The 19,476-nt window shown below is 62.0% G+C and overlaps 1 protein-coding gene across 1 annotated transcript; it reads left to right on the forward strand.

Annotated features, from left to right (window-relative positions):
* The first annotated feature begins 6,235 nt into the window (after positions 1 to 6,235).
* On the forward strand, positions 6,236 to 19,329 carry KLHL30 (kelch like family member 30). Its single transcript, XM_024990275.2, has 8 exons — positions 6,236 to 6,323; positions 8,076 to 8,892; positions 10,211 to 10,346; positions 12,178 to 12,264; positions 12,943 to 13,098; positions 14,673 to 14,861; positions 15,821 to 15,966; positions 17,260 to 19,329. Exons 2-8 carry the CDS (start codon positions 8,119 to 8,121, stop codon positions 17,509 to 17,511), a joined length of 1,740 nt encoding a protein of 579 aa, XP_024846043.1. The 5' UTR covers positions 6,236 to 6,323; positions 8,076 to 8,118; the 3' UTR covers positions 17,512 to 19,329.
* Positions 19,330 to 19,476: the final 147 nt, after the last annotated feature.

Below are 19,476 nucleotides of genomic sequence, written 5' to 3' on the forward strand. Positions count from 1 at the left end.
CATTCAGTTGTCAAAACTCCACTGAGGACCCCAGAGCCCCTACCTAGGGATCCAGAGGGTGCAGACTTCAGTGAGGTGACCAGACACAAGGTGCAGACCCAGGGGCTTCCAGCAGAGTCGGGAAGACACTGGAGGAGGGGAGCCCGGTCTCTCTCCCTGGCCCCTTGTAAGTGCACGCAGGACAAATACAAAGAAAACACTGCACCCAAGGTGGTGAGAATGTCACCTTTTTATCATGAGGAGAATAAATATTGGAACAGTGTAAGCTCTTTGAATATCAATGCTTGGATTTAGAAGAGTCAAACTTTTTTTTTTAATGCCTCTAAAGTTCTTTTGAAAGAAACCATGATCAAAGCTGGTTTCCCAGGTGGCGCTAGTGGTAAAGAGCCTGCAGGGACCAAGCCAGCCGTGAGGCCGGTCTACAGGAAGGCCTCCCGAGAGCCTGCCTGCTGCTGCCACGGCTGGTGGGGCCCTCCCTCACTGTACCTTGGAATATGGCAGAAGCCACAGACTGCACCTCCAAGTAGGCTGTGAAAGACTCCCATCTTCGTGGCTGTCTTGTTTCTGGGGGAGCCAGCCGCGGTGTTAGGATGGTGCTAACTATTGCTTTATTTCTGGGGGAGCCAGCCGCCGTGTTAGGAGTGGTGCTGTGGAGAGGTCGGGGTGGACCTCTGCTCCAGGCCAGCCTCCGTCCCGTGACTGCAGTCCCGTGGTCCGCTTGGCACCAGCTGTGGACAAATCCTGAGGCAGAACCACCCACTAAAGCATTTCCAGAGCCATGAAACTGTGTGAGGTAATAAATGTTCACTGTTTTACAACACTGGACTTGGGGTCATTTGTTACGCAGCAGGAGCTAGCTAATACAACAGACTAGAAGATTTTATATAGGAGAGTGATGAAGAGGCTTACATTGCAGGTATGAAGAGATCATAAGGATAGAGTAACAGTCCATTGATGGACTAGGGATCTCTTCAAGAAAATTAGAGATACCAAGGGAACATTTCGTGCAAACATGGACTCGATAAAGGACAGAGATGGTATGGACCTAACAGAAGCAGAAGATACTAAAAAGAGGTGGTGAGAATACACAGAAGAACTGTACAAAAAAGATCTTCACGACCCAGATAATCACAATAGTATGATCACTCAGCTAGAGCCAGACATCCTGGAATGCAAAGTCAAGTGGGCCTTAGGAAGCATCACTATGAACAAAGCTAGTGGAGGTGATGGAATTCCAGTGGAGCAATTTCAAATCCTGAAAGATGATGCTGTGAAAGTGCTACACTCAATATGCCAGCAAATTTGGAAAACTCAGCAGTGGCCACAGGACTGGAAAAGTTTTCATTCCAATCAGTTTTCATTCCAATCCCAAAGAAAGGAAATGCCGAAGAATGCTCAAACTATCGCACAATTGCACTCATCTCACACGCTAGTAAAGAGATGCTCAAAATTCTCCAAGCCAGGCTTCAGCAATATGTGAACCGTGAGCTTCCGAATGCTCAAGCTGGTTTTAGAAAAAGCAGAGGAACCAGAGATCAAATTGCCAACATCTGCTGGATCATTGAAAAAGCAAGAGAGTTCCAGAAAAACATCTATTTCTGCTTTATTGACTATGCCAAAGCCTTTGACTGTGTGGATCACAATAAATTGTGGAAAATTCTGAAAGAGATGGGAATACCAGACCACCTGACCTGCCTCTTGAGAAACCTATATGCAGGTCAGGAAGCAATAGTTAGAACTGGACATGGAACAACAGACTGGTTCCAAATAGGAAAAGGAGTACATCAAGGCTGTATATTGTCACCCTGCTTATTAACTTATATGCAGAGTACATCATGAGTAACACTGGGCTGGATGAAGCACAAGCTGTAATCAAGATTGCCAGGAGAAATATCAATAACCTCAGATGTGCAGATGACACCACCCTTATGGCAGAAAGTGAAGAAGAACTAAAGAGCCTCTTGATGAAAGTGAAAGAGGAGAGTGAAAAAGTTAGCTTAAGCTCAACATTCAGAAAACTAAGATCATGGCTTCCTGTCCCATCACTTCATGGGAAATAGATGGGGAAACAGTGGCTGACTATTTTTCTGGGCTCCAAGATCACCGCAGATGGTGATTGCAGCCATGAAATTAAAAGACACTTACTCCTTGGAAGGAAAGTTATGACCAACCTAGACAGCATATTAAAAAGCAGAGACATTATTTTGTCAACAAAAGTCCATCTAGTCAAGGTTATGGTTTTCCCAGTGGTCATGTGTGGATGTGAGAGTTGGACTATAAAGAAAGTTGAGCGCCGAAGAATTGATGCTTTTGAACTGTGGTGTTGGAGAAGACTCTTGAGAGTCCCTTGGACTGCAAGGGGATCCAACCAGTCCATCCTAAAGATCAGTCCTGGGTGTTCACTGGTAAGACTGATGCTGAAGCTGAAACTCCAATACTGTGGCCACCTGATGTGGAAAGCTGACTCATTTGAAAAGACCCTGATGCTGGGAAAGATTGAGGGTAGGAGGAGAAGGGGACGACAGAAGATGAGATGGTTGGATGGCATCACTGACTCAATGGACGTGGGTTTGGGTGGACTCCGGGAGTTGGTGATGGACAGGGAGGCCTGGCGTGCTGCGGTTCATGGGGTCGCAAAGAGTCGGACGCGAGTGAGCGACTGAACTGAACTGAGTCCATTGATGGAACTAGGGTTGTTCTGACTCTAGAATATGGTCATTCAAATCAGCAGAAGAGACGCTTCACACAGAAAACATGGCCCTTTTGCAATAGAGATGCTGCAGCAAATCTGTGGGGGAAAGAAGGGATTGTTAATAATAGTACTGAGAGTGTTGGAAACTATTTGGGGAAGAATATGTATGACCTTACGGCACCCTATGCCCCAGATAAATCCCAGACGGAATAAGAGATGCTTTGAGCAAGTAAATCCGTGAAACACCCGCTGAGGGGGTGGGCGGGTCTGGTTGTGCAGGACCCCACAGCATGACGGGGCCAGGCTGAGCGTAGGGGGCAGTCTTACCTCCTGCAGGTAAGTGCCTCGGTCACCCGAGCTGGACGACCCTCTGTCCACGCATCAGGCTGTAAAGATGATTGTGTGCTTTACCGCGGTCATCTCACACTCCCCATCTGTTCCGGGGCAAGGCACAGAGGTGACGCCTGTGTCACCACAGTCCGCATGGCTCCCAACCTGCACGTCCATTACTAGAAGTGATCGGGTGTCACTTCCACCTTCTTAAAGCATGATGTGTCCCCATTATGGTGGAATTAAAAATCACATGGTCCAAAGACTCATCACATCAGAAATGCCTCATCACATCAGAAATGCTTGCCACAGAGTACTGTGATGAAACAGAACACAGGCCTCGCCACGGTCCTGACACCCGTGTGCTCGTGGGGATTGTCTGTTGCCAGTTTTCTGCTTCGTGTCTTTCTGTGTTTTCCAAATCTCCCACCATGAACATGTGTTATTTTTATCATCCTAAAAAGAAACAGGCAGTGTATTTTTAAAAACTGCCCCACTGGGGAGCAATCCGACGATGAGGATCTGTTGAGCCCCTGGTTTCGAGTTTCCCAAACTGACCTGTCATCTGAGGCGCTGGGTCCCCGTAGGGCGTCCATTCTTGGCGCCCTGTGCTGTACACAAGATGGGGGGCGGGGAGCTGCCCGTGACCCTGGCCTGTCATCAGCATCGCCTGTCCTGTCTCCTGCGGCCCAAGTCAGGGGTGCATTAACCCTTCGTGCTCTGCCTGCAAACAAAGTGGGGGCTGGGGTCGGGAGGCACAACCAATGCCTCTGTTTCCCCTCCAGCGCCTTCTCCGGGAGGGCCCTGGACACAGCAAGAGCTGGAGACATCCATGAAGCCCCCAGGAGGAAGGCTGATGCTGAGGAAGCCTAGGGGGAACGGGATGGCCCTGGACACAGCAAGAGCTGGAGACATCCATGAAGCCCCCGGGAGGAAGGCTGATGCTGAGGAAGCCTAGGGGGAACGGGACGGCCCTGGACACAGCAAGAGCTGGAGACATCCATGAAGCCCCGGGAGGAAGGCTGATGCTGAGGAAGCCTAGGGGGAACAGGATGGCCCTGGACACAGCAAGAGCTGGAGACATCCATGAAGCCCCCGGGAGGAAGGCTGATGCTGAGGAAGCCTAGGGGGAACGGGATGGCCCGGACACAGCAAGAGCTGGAGACATCCATGAAGCCCCCGGGAGGAAGGCTGACGCTGAGGAAGCCTAGGGGGAACGGGATGGCCCTGGACACAGCAAGAGCTGGAGACATCCATGAAGCCCCGGGAGGAAGGCTGACGCTGAGGAAGCCTAGGGGGAACGGGATGGCCCTGGACACAGCAAGAGCTGGAGACATCCATGAAGCCCCGGGAGGAAGGCTGATGCTGAGGAAGCCTAGGGGGAAGTCCTGGGGCTCTGGGGAAGGGGCAGGACCTTGGGCTGGACTGGGCTATGACTGGGTGAGGCTGAACTGGGATATGACTGGGCTGGACTGGGCTGAGCTGGGTTGGGCTATGACTGGGCTGGCCTGGGCTGGGCTAAATTGGGATATGACTGGACTGGGCTGAGCTGGGCTGGACTGAACTAGGATATGACTGGTCTGGACTGGGCTGGGCTGGGCTGAACTGGGCTAGACTGAATTGGGATATGACTGGGCTGGACTGAACTGTGATGTGACTGGGCTGGACTGAAGTGGGTTATGACTGGGTTGGACTGGGCTGAGCTGGGCTGGACTGAACTGGGATATGACTGGGCTGGCCTGGACTGGGCTAAACTGGGATATGACTGGACTGGGCTGAGCTGGGCTAGGATATGACTGATCTGGCTGGACTGGGCTGGGGAGGGAAGCTCGGACTCAGGACACCTGTGAGTGAGCAGCGTGTGGGAGGCCCCGAGAGCGTGTGGTTGGGCAGGTGATCCCTGCAGTGTCTGTGTGATGACCACACTCCCACATTAGAGCAGAGACTGGGGCCGGCTCACAACCAGCGCCTCAGCAGGAAGCTGGGCCAGCTGCCACGTCCCCGGGAGGAGACAGCTGTCCCAAACCCGCGCTGTCCTGACACCCAGACACCCTGGGGAAATTCCCTTACTTTTCCAGGAGTGGGGCCCGTCACCCTGGTGCCCCCAGGCCCCTCTGTCCTGTAAGAGCACCAGCCAGTCCCCAGTGGGCTTTGGGAGGCCGGTCAGCCTTGGCCACCTGACTCCTCCACGTCCCAGCACACCTTGAAACTGGTTGTACTGGTGAGGCCCAAGCGGGTACAAGACGGAGGGGCTGACAGGCAGAGCCCCCCAGCGGGCCTCCCTGGTGCCTGTAGGCCTGGGGCTGGAAACATCCCTCTGCCCCCTGGCATGAGAGATGCCCCCTTCTGCCCCTGGCATGAGAGATGCCCCCTCTGCCCCCTGGCGGAGATGCCTTGCATGCCCTCCACTCACCCCAGACTCAGTCGGGGCCTGTGACTCCAGAACCTGCAGAGATCCAGGTGTCAGGAGTTCCCCTGTGACTGCCGTGAACCAGGCCTCCCAGGAGGCCACGAGCCTCTGCAGCTGTATTTTTAGACCATCCCATTTCTTAGCCTTCCTGGGCATCACTACTAACGAAGACATCAGGGCAGGCCCAAGGCCAAGGCCACGATACAAACACAGAGCCTCGGGACCGCGCACCCCCGTCACCAGCCTGGGAGGCGCCTCTCTGAGCCCCTCCTTTACCACCAAGACTTCCCAGCACCAGGGACCCCAGGTCTTGAAAGTCTTTGCTGAGCAACCCCCATTTCCTCACCATGGTCACTTTTTCCCACGTGATGGAAAATAAGAGGCCACGTGCACCCCTGTCAGTAACCACAGGAAAGCTGGTACGTGCCGGGCCCTTATGACACCCTGGCCCTGAACTGAGGGCTCCGTGTGGCCCCTGAGTCCCCAGCTCGGGCTTCACTGTGCCCCTCTTGCCAATGAGAAAACACAGAAGTGAGAGACCCAACACTCCTCACTGGGAGTAAGGGGTAAGCCCAGACGTGCCGCTCCCCGGGTGCTTGCTGCCGTCTGTCCTGGCCCAGGGGTCACAGGAGGCTCCCGGCCAGCATGGTCATTCAGAGAGGACAAGCAGAGAGGAGCTGTCACTCCTCTCCTTCCCTTACTGGCCACCCCCCTCCCACCAGATGCTGACAGAGACTAAAAATACCCTTCTGTCCCCACGTGGCTGCCAGCCCAGCCCAGCCCAGCCTGGCCCCGTCATATCCCAGCAGATCCTCCATGCCCCTTGGCCGGCTGGGCAGTCGTGTTCTCCAGCCTGAGTTCTGAGACAAGGTCTCAAAGACCCACTGAGAGGTAGGATTGGGGGCAGCCGGAAGGGGGAGGTGAGGACCGGGGCTGGGACCAGCTGGGGAAGGGGAGTTACAGTGGACAGCCCAGTGGGCCTGGAGATCCCAGCCCTGAGTGCTTTGCGGAGAGACCTGCACACAGCCTAGACCCAGCCCCGGGGGGCTGGGGTGGGGACTCAGCGGGGCTGCTTCCCTTCAGGTCTTTCTGGAGAAGCGGGGGGCAGGCTGGACCACACCTCCGCCTGCAGCCAGGGCTTCGGTGTCCAGCCCCAGCCAGGGCTGGACTGAGGCCCTTTGTTGTCCTGCCCGCTCTGCCCTCCTCACTCCTGGCCTGGCAGGCACTGGGCAGGGGGCTCTGAGCCCCCTGGAAGCCTCGGCCCCCGGTGAGGACTGCAGGGCGGCAGGTGTCAGCAGATGACCTGAGGCTCCCCGGGAAGGTGCCAGGCGCTCCCGCCCACTGGCCTCCGGCTGCCTGGGGCAGCGGCCGCCTGGCTAATCTCCTGCGCTCCCCTGGGAGGGACGCGCTGCCTTCCCCCGAGCCAGAGGGCCTTGCAGGGAGGGCGTGAGGCAGGCTGGACGCCCACCAGGGCCCTGGACCCATCCTGACCCAGCGGAGCCCAGGCAGGTTCTTGGGCCTCCGGGTGGGTTCTCTGTGTGCCTCCCTGCTCAAGTTCCCGCCACCGGCACAGGACCTGGGGCGTCCACAGGGCAAGTTCTCCTTATGGGAGCTTTGGGGCTTTGTCGTTTCGATGGCACTGGGTGGACCCGGCATTTTGCACTGGCCTTCGCTTTGTTGGCTGCTAAGGCGCCCCCTGGTGGACCCACAGCGTCTCAGGGTGCAGCTTCTTGCTCTGTGGTCACTCAGGGGAAGACAAGCTGTGCAGAACTTTCTTTTTTCTGGGGCGGTTTTCTTAGGGCAAAAATATCAGAAGATCGTAAGGAAATACGTGCATAATTAAATTAGCCCAGAAGTGCGTTCGCTGGATCAGGCGATTCGAACTGAGATTGCTCTCTTGTGGTTGCTTGTCTTCGCCAACCTACATCCAGTGTCATAACCTGGGGGGTCCGGGGGCCCGGGACCCCCGAGCTGTGTAGTCTTGGACGAGGGCCTTGAGCCTCTTTTTGCCTCTGTTTCCCCACCTTTAAAGGGGCAGGCACAGCGACCGACGGCTGGCAGGGTTCCGATGAGGGCTGAATGACGAGTGTTTGTGCAAAATCCAGGATGGCCTGGTCTGAGGGGGGCACCGTGAGGGCACGGCTGATCCCCCAGCCCTTTCACCTCCAGCCTCTCAGTCTGCAGATGACGAGGCTGGGACCAGAGAGGGGCGTGGCTCACTCAAGGTCACCCAGAAAGGTCATGGCAGCTGAGGTTCCCTGTAACCGCAGGCCAGTAAGGACCCTTGGGGCTGAAACTATTCAGATGCGGATGCCCTTCCCAGCAAGGGGGGATCTGGGAGTAGAGGAGGCCACTAGGAGGGTTGGGGGTGGCTCTGTTTCACACAGTCCAGAGGTTCAGAGAGGGGCTGAGGCTTGGTTCTCTTGCTGGCCCATCCTGCCCTGATTGCCTAGGCTCTCTGAGCCTCAACCGCCTCACCTGGGAAAGACAACGCCTCCGGCTCCCAGGGCCTCGGCGCTGGTTTAGGTGAGAGGCTGGGCGAAGCACTTCACGTGTGGTTGATGCTCAGACCGGTCAGCCTGACAGGTGACTCGGGCCGACGAGACAGTCCCCCTGGCTGACCGTGCTGGTTCCTCTCCCCAGGAGCCCGCGCGCGGACGCCCGTGAGTAGGTGAACCTCACTGTCATGGTGCGGAACGTGGACGACCTGGACTTCCACCTGCCCTCGCATGCCCAGGACGTGCTGGACGGTCTGCAGCGGCTGCGCTCCCAGCCCAAGCTGGTGGACCTCACGCTGCTGGTGGGCGGCCGGGAGCTGCCCTGCCACCGCGGGCTCCTGGCCCTGAGCAGCCCCTACTTCCACGCCATGTTCGCGGGAGACTTCGCGGAGAGCTTCTCGGCACGCGTGGAGTTGCGGGACGTGGAGCCCGCTGTGGTGGCGCAGCTGGTGGACTTCGTGTACACGGGCCGGCTGACCGTCACCCAGGGCAACGTGGAGGCGCTGACCCGCACGGCCGCACGCCTGCACTTCCCCGCGGTGCAGAAGGTCTGTGGCCGCTACCTGCAGCAGCAGCTCGACGCCTCCAACTGTCTGGGCATCTGCGAGTTTGGGGAACAGCAGGGGCTGCTGGGCGTGGCCGCCAAGGCCTGGGCCTTCCTGCGGGAGAACTTCGAGGCCGTGGCCCGGGAGGACGAGTTCCTGCAGCTGTCCCAGGAGCGGCTGGCCACCTGCCTGGCCAGCGACCTGCTGCAGGTGCAGCCGGAGCAGAGCCGGCTGGAGGCGCTGCTGCGCTGGGTACGCCACGACCCCCAGATCCGGGCCGCCCACCTGCCCGAGCTGCTCGGCCTGGTGCACCTGGACGCCGTGCCCAGGCCCCACGTGCAGCAGCTGCTGGCCTCGGAGCCGCTGATCCGGGAGTCGGAGGCCTGTCGGGAGGCCTTGGCCCAGGGCCACGAGGGGGTGAGTGACAGGTGGGGAGCAGGGAGAGGAGCCCCGAAACCCCACCCGCACAGGGACAGACGGGATGGAGTGTGCAACCCCGCCTCCCTGGGGTCGGTTCACTTCCCAAGTACAGACTGCGCCCCTGTGTGTGCCACTTCCTGCCCGCGAGGACAGGGGACCCAGAAGTGGTCATCCCTAGCCCACAGCTTGGCGGGAAAACCCCCTGGAAACACACCCAAGGCACATGAGAAAGGCCATGCTGGACTTTGGGTGTCCTCACAGGCAGGCAGTCAGGGAAAGCTGCCTGGAGGAGGCAGCATCTGAGCTGGGCTTTAGAGGAAAGATAGGAGCCCGGCAGGGTTAAGTAAGCCAGGAAGAGCGCACAGCTTGTACAGAGGCGAGGAGCACGGACAGGCGTGGCAGCCGGCCACCACCTGACCTTCGGAAGCTGCTCAAGCGTTTATGGGATGCAATTTCCTATCTGGGCTGGCGGTGGGCCTGGTGAGAGGGCAAGTTCTTAATTGACAGGCCAGGGTGTGACTGAGGCAAGGAGCTGAAGTCTGTCTGCTCCCAGGCAGCTGGCTCAGGGCTTTGCTCAGAAGAACCTGTTAGGAGCCAACTCTGGGGACAAAGATGTGGCTCAGGCCAGCGGTGGGGGGTGTGGTGGAAAATACTGGCCACTCTGCATCCACACCACCGGCCTGCCGGGTACAGGGTGCAGCCGCTGGCCACCCGCACACGAGGTGGTCACCCTGTAGGTGCTGGAGGTGGGACGTCAGGACACTTGAGGGTGGGTCAGAGAGGCAGTGGGACTCTGGGATCCAGGGAGCTCTCACCCAGCAAGAAACATTCCAGCATTTCCTGCCATCCAGGGCCATCCTATGTGGCCACCCCGGCTGGCACAGGGGAACTGGGCTCCCAGGGGGTGGGGAGCCTACCTGGGGGTCTGGGGACAGGGTCTGGGGGTTGGTTCCAAAGGTGGTGCAGAAACAACTCTGTTCGGTGGGGCAGGGGCTGGAGAGTGGCTGGGAGGGAGCAGGCCTCGCGCTCAGGCCCATGAGGACCCGGCTGCCACCTGTCCAGGTTCAGAGCGCTTGCCATCACCAGCCCATGGCAGCCATTGCATGTGGACGTGTATGCACACACACTCATGCACAAGCCCACACAGACACGCACACGCTGCCGCTCGCCCCACCCCACGCATGTGCACTGACGCAGGGCCACACTGTGGACCCACAGCAGCTCCCAAATGCCCAGGCCACGGCCAGCCTCCGCACCCGGGCCCCTCTGACCAAGGATAGGGCCTGCCCCTAACCCCAGCCCCCTGGCCCCACAGGCACTGCTGGCCCTCCCGCAGAAGCTGGAGGAGGTCCTGGTGGTGGTGGGCGGGCGGGCGCTGGAGGAGGAGGAGGAGGGAGCTGAGGAGCTCGCCCCCCTGGCCGGGAACTTCGCCTTCTACCACACCAAGGCCAGTGAGTACCCTGAGGGCCCCACAGCCCCGACGCAGGGCGCCCTCCGTCCTTGAGGTGGGGAGGTTGCAGAGGAGCCCAGGCCCCAGCAGGGGAGGGAGGTGGACTGCGGGGGGGCCCTGCGAACCCCTCTGCCTCCAGCCGCAGCCCTAACTCTGGGGTTCCACGCGCTGGGGCCTGGGGAAAGCGTCCCCTGCCCAGACTGCCTGGTGTGGCAAAGTGGCCACTGGCCTGGGCGGGAGGGCCAGCTGGCAGCTGCTTCCCCTTGGCGCTTTTCCTCTGTCTGCCTAACGGGGCCTCAGTCCTGAGGAGCACAGGGAGCTGGGGGTGCGGACAGCCTGGGGTGCAACAGCTCAGGATCAGGGTGGGCCCAGTGGGGTCCCGATTCCCGCCTTTGAGCAGGTCACTTTGCCTCCTTGAGCCTCAGTTTCCTCATCTGTGAAATGGCCTTTGTAATGAGGAGTCAGTGTGAAGAAAGGGGGCCAGGCCTGCCTCTCCTGCCCAGGAGCCCCTTCACAGGTCCCCCCCCACCGGAAAGGAGGGGTGAGAGGGCAGCAGGGCTCTGGGGGGAGGGGCGCCACGCCAGCCCCGGGAAATTCTTCGGAAAGCACTGGTTTGCTGGCAGCCGTCCTGGGGCTGCTGGGCAGGGGGCCACCACCCTGTGGCGTCAGCGGCTGGCAGGCTCCAGGAAGCCAGGGCTGACGGGGGGGATTTGTGGGCTGACGTCAGCAGATGAATTGGGAGCAGCTGTCCCTGAGACCCCGGGGGTGGGGGGAGGGCGGCGGCAGGGAGGCTGGCAGGCAAAGGCCTGGTGTCCCCACCCTGGGGTGACACAGACGTGAGTCAGGGGGACACACAGTCCCTGCCTAGCGGGGGTTCTGCATGTCCTGAAAACCACTGTACAGCTGTAAACAGTAAACAGGAATCCTCCTGGGGACATCCCAGAGGCCGGTCTCTCCCACAGCCTTCCACAAACACCCAAAATGTGTCCATAGAGAGGACTAAACATTCCCATTTTTATTGCTCATTTTGGTTTTTCTCAAAGTCAGTCTCTTGCTCTTGTAGCTTCGTGAAGGCAGATCCATTGCTGCCTCATGCAGTGGTGTGGGCATTGCTCTGTCTCACCTCAGGGGCATTAATTCTCACAGCCACCGTCAGCTGGGCAGCTGCCGTGTGACGGCCGCATCTCCCACAGTCCCCACCCACCAGGAGAGAGATTAGCCCCATTCTACAGATGAGGAAACTGAGGCTGGGCTTTGTCTGAGGCCACGGCACTGGAGCAGGGGCACGGGGGTTGGGACCCACTCTGCCAGCTGCATGGCCGCGTCTGGTCCCCTCCCTGCTGCCCGTGGGCCCAGAAGGTGCTCGGGGTGAGCGAAAAGACAAGAATCGAGTGAGTGAAAGATGCTTGTGTTATAACCCACCTGTGGCTTAGTGATCAGGCCCCTTAACCCCTCCTCCACCTGATTGGGGTGGGAGCTGACTAGGGGCCAAAAAGTCCATCGGGGTTGGTAGGATCAGCTGCAGGGTCAGGGTGAGAGCCAGCTCCTAGAGCCTGGACCCCTTCTCTGCACACCCAGGGTGCCAGGCCCCAAGGGTGACATGGGGAGCCAGGGACCCCCTGGAGCCAAGCCCGGGGCAGCTGGGGCATCCGGGGCCACTTTGAACCCACACCACTGGGTATCCTTCCCCACCTCTGCACCCAGCTGAGTCCAGCCTCTGCCCCCCACCGGTGAGGGGACATTTCTGCCCCCCTCAAGCGGAAAGGCGCAGAGCAGGAAGGGGGCCCCCACAGTAAGCCCCGCCACCCTGACACTCCCCTGTCTTCTGCCAGAGAGGTGGATGGCCCTCCCAGACTTCCCAGACCACCACAAGTGGGGCTTCTCGCTGGCGGCGCTCAACAACGACGTCTACGTGACAGGTGGGCGGGGGGGGGGGGGTGGGGGTGGGGGTGGGGTGGGGGGGTGGGAGGGCCGGGGGGGGGTGGGGTGGGAGGGCCGGGGGGGGGTGGGTGGGAGGGCCGGGGGGGGTGTGGTGGGAGGGCCGGGGGGGGGGTGTGGGAGGGCGGGGGGGGGCGGTGGGAGGGCGGGGGCCGTGTCCTGAGCCCCGAGGCTGAGCCCTGAATGCCATGCTCGGATCACTGGCCGTTTGGTCAAGACTCTCCCAGACCTTTCCATCCTACAGAAACAAGGAAATGTCATGTCAAGTCCACGGGTCCACACGCGGGCACAGGGGAGCGTCACGGGCTCTGTCCTGCAGCCAGGGTCTCCCCAGGAGGAAGCATGTGAAGGAGGGGGGTGTCCCTCTGCTCTTATATCTTGGAAGTTGGGGGGGGGTGCAGTCCTCAGGAGGATTGGTTGAGAAAAAAGCTTTCACTGATGGAGGTCTGAGAGGCTGTCCCGCTTGTTTATGTGGTGTGGAGGGGTCTCTGCAGGTCACAGGGCTAGACTGTGCCACCGCGGTCACCACCCCCCTACCCAGGGTCCCGCAGGACGGAGGCCTGGCACCGAGGAAGGGGCAGGAGCCCTGGTGCTCACTCCCCGCCCGCCCGGAGGTCCCAGGCCAGTGGGCGCCCGCGTAGACAGAGCCTCTCTCGTAGGGGGCTCTCGGGGTTCCAGGACGGACGCGTGGTCCACCACGCAGGCCTGGTGCTTCCCCCTGAAGGAGGCCGCCTGGAGGCCGGTGGCGCCCATGCTGAAGGCCCGCACCAACCACGCCAGCGCCGCGCTCAACGGGGAGATCTACGCGGTCGGCGGTAAGGCCCCTCCCCGCGCCCCACCCCCTGCCGCCGCGCCCCGCCCCCGGGCATCCTCGGGTGCGGCTCAGGCAGGAGTCTCAGGGCCCAGCTCCAGGCTGCTTCCATGTTTTCTGGGACGCAGAGAACAGGACAAGGAGTCAGTCCCCCAACCCCGTGAAGAGCCGGGATCTCAGCTGCCGATGGGGGTGGCCACGCTCACCCCAGGACCAGGGCTCGGCCCTCAGCTCGGGGTCACCTCCTCGGTGACGTCCCTGGGGCGAGGGGACCCACGGGGCACCCTTTCGCTGTCACCTGGCCTCCAGACACCCCCGGCCTGAGCTCAGGGCCCACCGTGTCCCCCCTGCACCCCAGAGGCACTGCGAGGAGTCGCCCCGGGGATGCTGACAGATGAATAGTGAACGACGCAGCAGGCGGCTGAGCGAGTGTCCCACGGCCTCCGGAGGTGACAGCTGGCCCTAGCGCCATCCCCGGAGCCCCACCTGTCCCGGGGACCCCCTTTCCCTCAGTGGCTTCCATGTCCCCCACCCGAGGACAGAGGGCTTGCACAGGGTACAAGGCAGCTTGGGGCCCAGGCTCTCAGAGCCCGAGGTGGGTTCCAGGTGGGTGCCCACCCACGCTGGTGTGCGTCACCATCACACCCAGGCGGTCCAGGGCTGGGACACTGCGTGCGTGCTAAGTCGCTCGGTCGTGTCCGACTCTGCGACCCCAAGGACTGCAGCCCGCCAGGTTCCTCTGTTCATGGAACTCTCCAAGCAAGAATGCTGGAGTGGGTTGCCATGCCCTCCTCCAGGGGATCTTCCCAGCCCAGGGATGGAGCCCCCGTCTCTCTGCATTGGCAGGCGGGTTCTTTTCCACTAGCGCCATATGGGAGGGGCGGGGTGAGGGGCTGCCTAGAAGTCCCCCCGAGAATGACTTTCTCCATCCCAGGAAGGGCCTCCGCCGTGTGAAGGGCCTGGAGATGGCAGCCTCCCGGGACCCCCACAGGCACCTCTCCAGTCACCCTGGGCTCTGAAGGGCTCAGAGCAGCTGGGCCTCACCGGGAGGCCCCATCACCCACTCCGAAGTCAGGCATCCCTGGTCCAGGAGCCCACTCCCATGCCACTTCTTGGCGAGTGGCCTTGGACAGACGCTCTCCCTTCTCTGAGCTCTGCTGCCCTCTCTGTAAAATGGGGCACATCCCTGCCTCTCAGGCTTCCCAGGTGGCTCGGTGGGCAGAGCATCTGCCTGCAAGGCAGGAGATGCTGGTTTGAACCCTGGGTCAGAAACATCCCCTGGAGGAGGGCATGACAACTCGCTTGAGTATTCTTGCCTGGAAAACCGCATAAACAGGGAAGCCTGGTGTGCTGCAGTCTGTGGGGTCTCAAAGAGTCGGGCACAACTGAAGCCACGGACCACACACGCATGCCCGCATGTACCTGCCTCTCCAAGCTGTACCCACCTCCCCCTGCCCTTGTCCCCCTGGGCACCCAGGGCAGCCCCTGCAGCCTCTGCAGAGCCTCAGACCCTGTGTTTTCAGGAACCTTCCTTCGTCCTAGGCCCCTGCAGCCCTAACACTACCCTTGGCCCCGCAGGCACCACTCTGGATGTGGTGGAGGTGGAGAGCTATGACCCCTTCACGGACACCTGGACGCCCATCCGCCCAGCCCTCAAGTACGTCAGCAACTTCTCCGCGGCCGGCTGCGGGGGCCGGCTCTACCTGGTGGGCTCCAGTGCTTGCAAGTACAATGCCCTGGCTCTGCAATGCTACAACCCGGTCACAGGTGTGGAGGGGGACAGGGGGTGTGGCTGGGGCTGGGGGCGGCCCGCGGGGCCAAGAGGGTGGGCACAGGTGGCCTCAGGGCCCCTCTGCAAGGCTGTGACCCCGTCTCAGCCGCTGGGTGGGTTGGGGGGCCCCGGGGATAGGTGTGGCCAACAGGGTCAGGGAGCGGGCAGCCGCAGGCCTCTTACAAAGGGTCACGGCCCCCCTTACCCCAGTGATGGATGGGGCGGTGGAGGAAGGCAGGGGCCCACAGGGTTCACGGGCACAGAGCCACAGCCCCCCACAGTCTAGAGGTGTGGGGGCTGGGGGCACAGTGGCAGGTGGGGGGACCAGGAAGCCCTGCCCTAGGTCCTAAACCTGTCTGGCTGCTGGCTCTGCCTGGAGCCAGCCTTTTGGGGAGGGGCAGCGGGCCTGGACCCCCAAGGCCTGGCGGACACCAGCTCGGGCCCTAGGGTCGGGGTCAGAGCTTGGGCCCCGATCTGAGGATACAGGGCTCGCACAAAGCACCTCCTTCCTGGCGTGGGCCAGGCCTGAGAGGGAGTGAGTCGAGAGGGAGTGAGTCCCTGGCCTCTGGGGGTGATCAAGCCGGGGATGGGGTTCTTGAGCTGTTTCAGGGGGAAGGAGCCAACTCTCTGTCTCTCCCTTGGGGCAGCCCCTCCGGTCCATCCTCTGGACAGTGAGGCTGAGGATCCCATGAGACGGACCAGGCCCAGGGTCGGGTGGGGGCCCCGGGTACCGGACCGAGGGGCCAGCAGGATGGAGGCAGAGGCCCGGGGCGCCCACTCAGGCCAAGGCCTCTGGATGCCTCGTAGCCCCTCCTGAGGACCCGAGAATGAGGCTCCTGGGGACCCTGCCCTCCCCCCGAGCAGGAGTGGGGCTCAGTGGGGCGCCCCCACCCGCACGGCAGGGCAGGAGGCTCAGAGGGCCTCCCCAGTGACGTGGGCGGGCGTGTGTCCGCAGACGCCTGGAGCGTGATCGCCTCACCCTTCCTCCCCAAGTACCTGTCGTCTCCACGCTGTGCTGCCCTGCACGGGGCACTCTACCTGGTGGGGGACAACACCAAGAAGGTCTACGTGTATGACCCCGGGGCCAACCTGTGGCAGAAGGTGAGCCACCCCCCACCCCGGAAAGAGCAGGCCTGGGCTGTGGGCCCCCCTGGGGCAGGGGGCAGGGGACGGGGCCTGCAGACGCAAGGGCCCAGAGCACCCCCCTCCCGAGGACCTGGGGCCGCTGGTCACTGCAGATGCTCTGTCCCCAACACACAGAGAAACCTGTCCTCCTCCTCAAGGGAGCAGAGCCGGGCTCGGCCAGGGGCGCTCCAGGGCCGGTGAGCTCAGAGAGAGCTCCTCCTCCCTGCTGCAGACCAGGCCCACGAGGACTGAGTCCCCTACCCCTGGGATGATCAAGCCAGGGAGGGGGTTCTTGAGCTGTTTCAGGGGCAAGGAGCCAGCCCTTGGCCCCCCAAACGCACCCCCATTCCTTCTACTGTCCCCTCCTCCACCATTCCAGGGCAGGGGCCGGGGGCTTGTGGGGGCACCAAAGCCCTGGCCTCTCTCTGCATTTCTTCCCGAGGAGGAGGGACAGTGCCCAGAGCCCACAGCGGCCTCTGCTAGCTGGGCCAGCCGGGCAACAGGGGGCCTCTGTGATCCGCTGACCGCAGCTGTCCCCTGGCGTCAGTGCTCAGCTGACCGGAGGCCCCCATGACAGCAGCACAGCAGGTGCAGGGCCGGCCCTGCCAGGCTCTGTCCCTGGGGCCCGCCGCCTGGGGCTGGCCCGGGCTCCCGGCCGCAGGGCTGGACGTTGTCCTCTGCAGGCCTGGAGGTCTGCCGCCTGTTCCCGTCTCCACCTGGGGGGGGCCTCCCCTTCCTGCCCTCCCAGGCTCTTCGGGACGGGCGCACACCTCTCTCCGCCTGGCCTGGGGAAAGCTATGAGCCCTCAGCCTGCTAGCCCCCGGCCAGGGCACCCCTGAGGACCCGGGCTGAGTTGAGGGCAGAGCAATGAGTCCCCCAGGGGCATCCGTCAGGGCAGAGGCCACACTGTGTCCTCGAGACAGACAGAGAGTCAGAGGCCCAGCCTGCATCTTGGGAGCGAGGCCCGGGCCCCCCTCGATGCCCTAGGCTCAGATGTGGGCAAACCCGGAGAGCAAGGGGCGGCTGGGAACGTTATCCCCGGAGGAGCGGGGTCTCCCTGTGAAGGAAGAATCTCAGGGGTACCCCAGGGGCAGCGGGGTCAGAGCTGAGGCCCCAGGAGGCAGGTGGGGCACCTGGATGGGGGGTGGGGCGAGGTGCCCCCACCCTGAGGCCCAGGCACTGAGAGGAGGCAGGTGGGGCACCTGGATGGGGGGTGGGGTGAGGTGCCCCCACCCTGAGGCCCGGGCGCTGAGAGCAGACCGTCTGCAGGTGCAGCCCCTGCACAGCCTGCACGAGAACGGGGCGCTGGTGCCGCTGGGGGACGCGCTCTACGCCACGGGCGGCCGCTGGCAGGGCATGGCCGGGGACTACCGCGTGGAGATGGAGGCCTACGACCGCGGCCGGGACGCCTGGGTCCGCCTCGGCGCCATGCCCCGCCTCTGGCTCTACCACGGCGCGTCCGCCGTCTTCCTGGACGTCTCCAAGTGGACCCAGCCCTTCGGGCCTGCCCCCGAGCCCTGAGCCACCCCGCGGCGCCCCTGGAGCGGGCTGGTGGTGCCCCCACCCCAGGGGCACGGCCCCCTTCCAGTCTGGTTTGTCTGACGGCTCAGCGTCACCGGCCCCTCTGGGTCCAGGCTGGGCTGGGGCCACCGGGGACGACAGGGGACAGAGTCTTCATCTCCGCAGCCACCACTCCAAACTCAGAGCTGACCAGCGACAGGGGCTGGGCCTCTGCAGGCCTGGAAGGATGGGGAGAAGCTGTGCTCCTGCCGTGGGGCGTCTGAGACCTCAGAGCAGGGAGCCGGGCCCCGGGGAGCAGCGTGAGAACTCGTGATCTGTCTGAGGACTGGCCGCTCCGTGTGTCCCTCGGGTGGCGGTCGGAGGGAGCCACACAGATGAGGGGGCCAGCGGGGGCCCTGGAAGCTGGGGGGCTGCCGAGGGCAGGTGGCACCAAGCAGAGGGCCCTGAGGTGGGGTCAGCGCCCGCCGTGGGGGGCCTGCTGCTATCTCACAGCTGTGTGACCCGCCCGGCCGCCCCCCTGCCCCGGTCTCAGGCACACAGGGTTGGCTTGGGAGGGGTCTCCCGGCCCCCAGGCTCACACTGGCACCTGGTTTCCAAAGGCTGCTTCTGGGGAAATAGAAGGCCCAGCTTGTTCCGGGTCAGCCCCCCAGGAGGCCAATGCCCGCAGAAACAAAGAAGGAAGGAGGCGAGGTGTGGGGGCTGGGAGAGACAGGCCTTCCACTTGCTGGGGCGCTGGGGGCAGAGAGGGCGGCAAGGCTGCCCAGAGAGGGGGTCAAGAAGGGCCTGGGCTCCCCCCTTTCTTGGGGTGTGTGCTAAGTTGCTTAAGTCATGTCCGACTGTTTGCCACCCCCTGGACTAGCCTGCCAGGTTCCTCCGTCCATAGGCTCCTCCAGGCGAGAATATTGGAGTGGGTGGCCATCTCCTCCTCTGGGGGATCTTCCCGACCCAGGGATCGAACCCTTGTCTCTTACATCTTCTGCGTTGGCAGGCAGGTTCTTTATCACCAGGACCTAAATGAAGGCGCTTCGTCAGGAGGAAGGTCCCCAGAGGGGAGCTGGCGGGGCTGGTGTCCTGGTGTTCTGGGGATAGCTCCTGGGTGCTCCAGTGACTTGCCCTCAGGCGGCCTGCTGGGCAAGGAGGCCCAGCACGTGGACTGCCCAGAGTCCCTCAGGAAGCACTGGGGCCCCTCGCAGGGCAGGTTCAGGCCCCTGCCCCTCCTCACCCATCCTGAATGAGGCACCGCGTCTGTGGCCACTGGGATGATGGAGGCCCCTCACCGGGCCCTCCCGCCTCGAAACAGGCTCGGTGGGGGTGCCCAGCCTGGCTGTATCCCCGGCGCCGACCTGCTGAGCCCTCGGGCAGCTCCCGACACCCTCCAAACCTGGGTTTCCTCTCCAGGGCCAGCCCGTGGGCTCCTCCAAGAGTCCCTCGGGGACCGCAGGGCCCCCGACATTGCTGATCCTGAGCATCGGGTTCCGGGTCCCTCTGGCTCCCATAGACCCAGGGCCACTTTGCTCCCAGACTGACTCCTGCCCATCTCTTCTGAGAGACCTGAGTGGGTCCCAGGATCCAGACAGAGTGGGGCGTGCTGAGGGTCTGGTCCCAGAAGAATACGAGCCGCAGCCCTCAGGACACTTGGTCAGTCAGATGGTGGATGGGGTGGGTGAAACTGAAGATGGAGGTCTCTGGGATCCTCCCCGCTTTCTGTAAGAAAATCACCTGGAATATTTTTTAGATGCTGATCAAAGGTGCTATTTCAAAGACTCAGCATGTCACACTGGAGTTTTTTTCTGATCAAATACACGTAGTTGAAAATGTCCCAGGTGAACGCCTGCTCTCTGCTCCGCCCGCCTGCACGGGGCTCAGTACCTGGGGTGGGGGAGCACACCCCCCTGCAGGGCCTGGGGCTCCACTTTGGGGGGCCGGACTGCCTGAGCTGCCTCAGGGTGCCTGGATCTGGCCCCT

Source organism: Bos taurus, chromosome 3 (genome assembly GCF_002263795.3).
Source record: "Bos taurus isolate L1 Dominette 01449 registration number 42190680 breed Hereford chromosome 3, ARS-UCD2.0, whole genome shotgun sequence".
In the NCBI taxonomy this organism is placed as follows: domain Eukaryota; kingdom Metazoa; phylum Chordata; class Mammalia; order Artiodactyla; family Bovidae; genus Bos; species Bos taurus.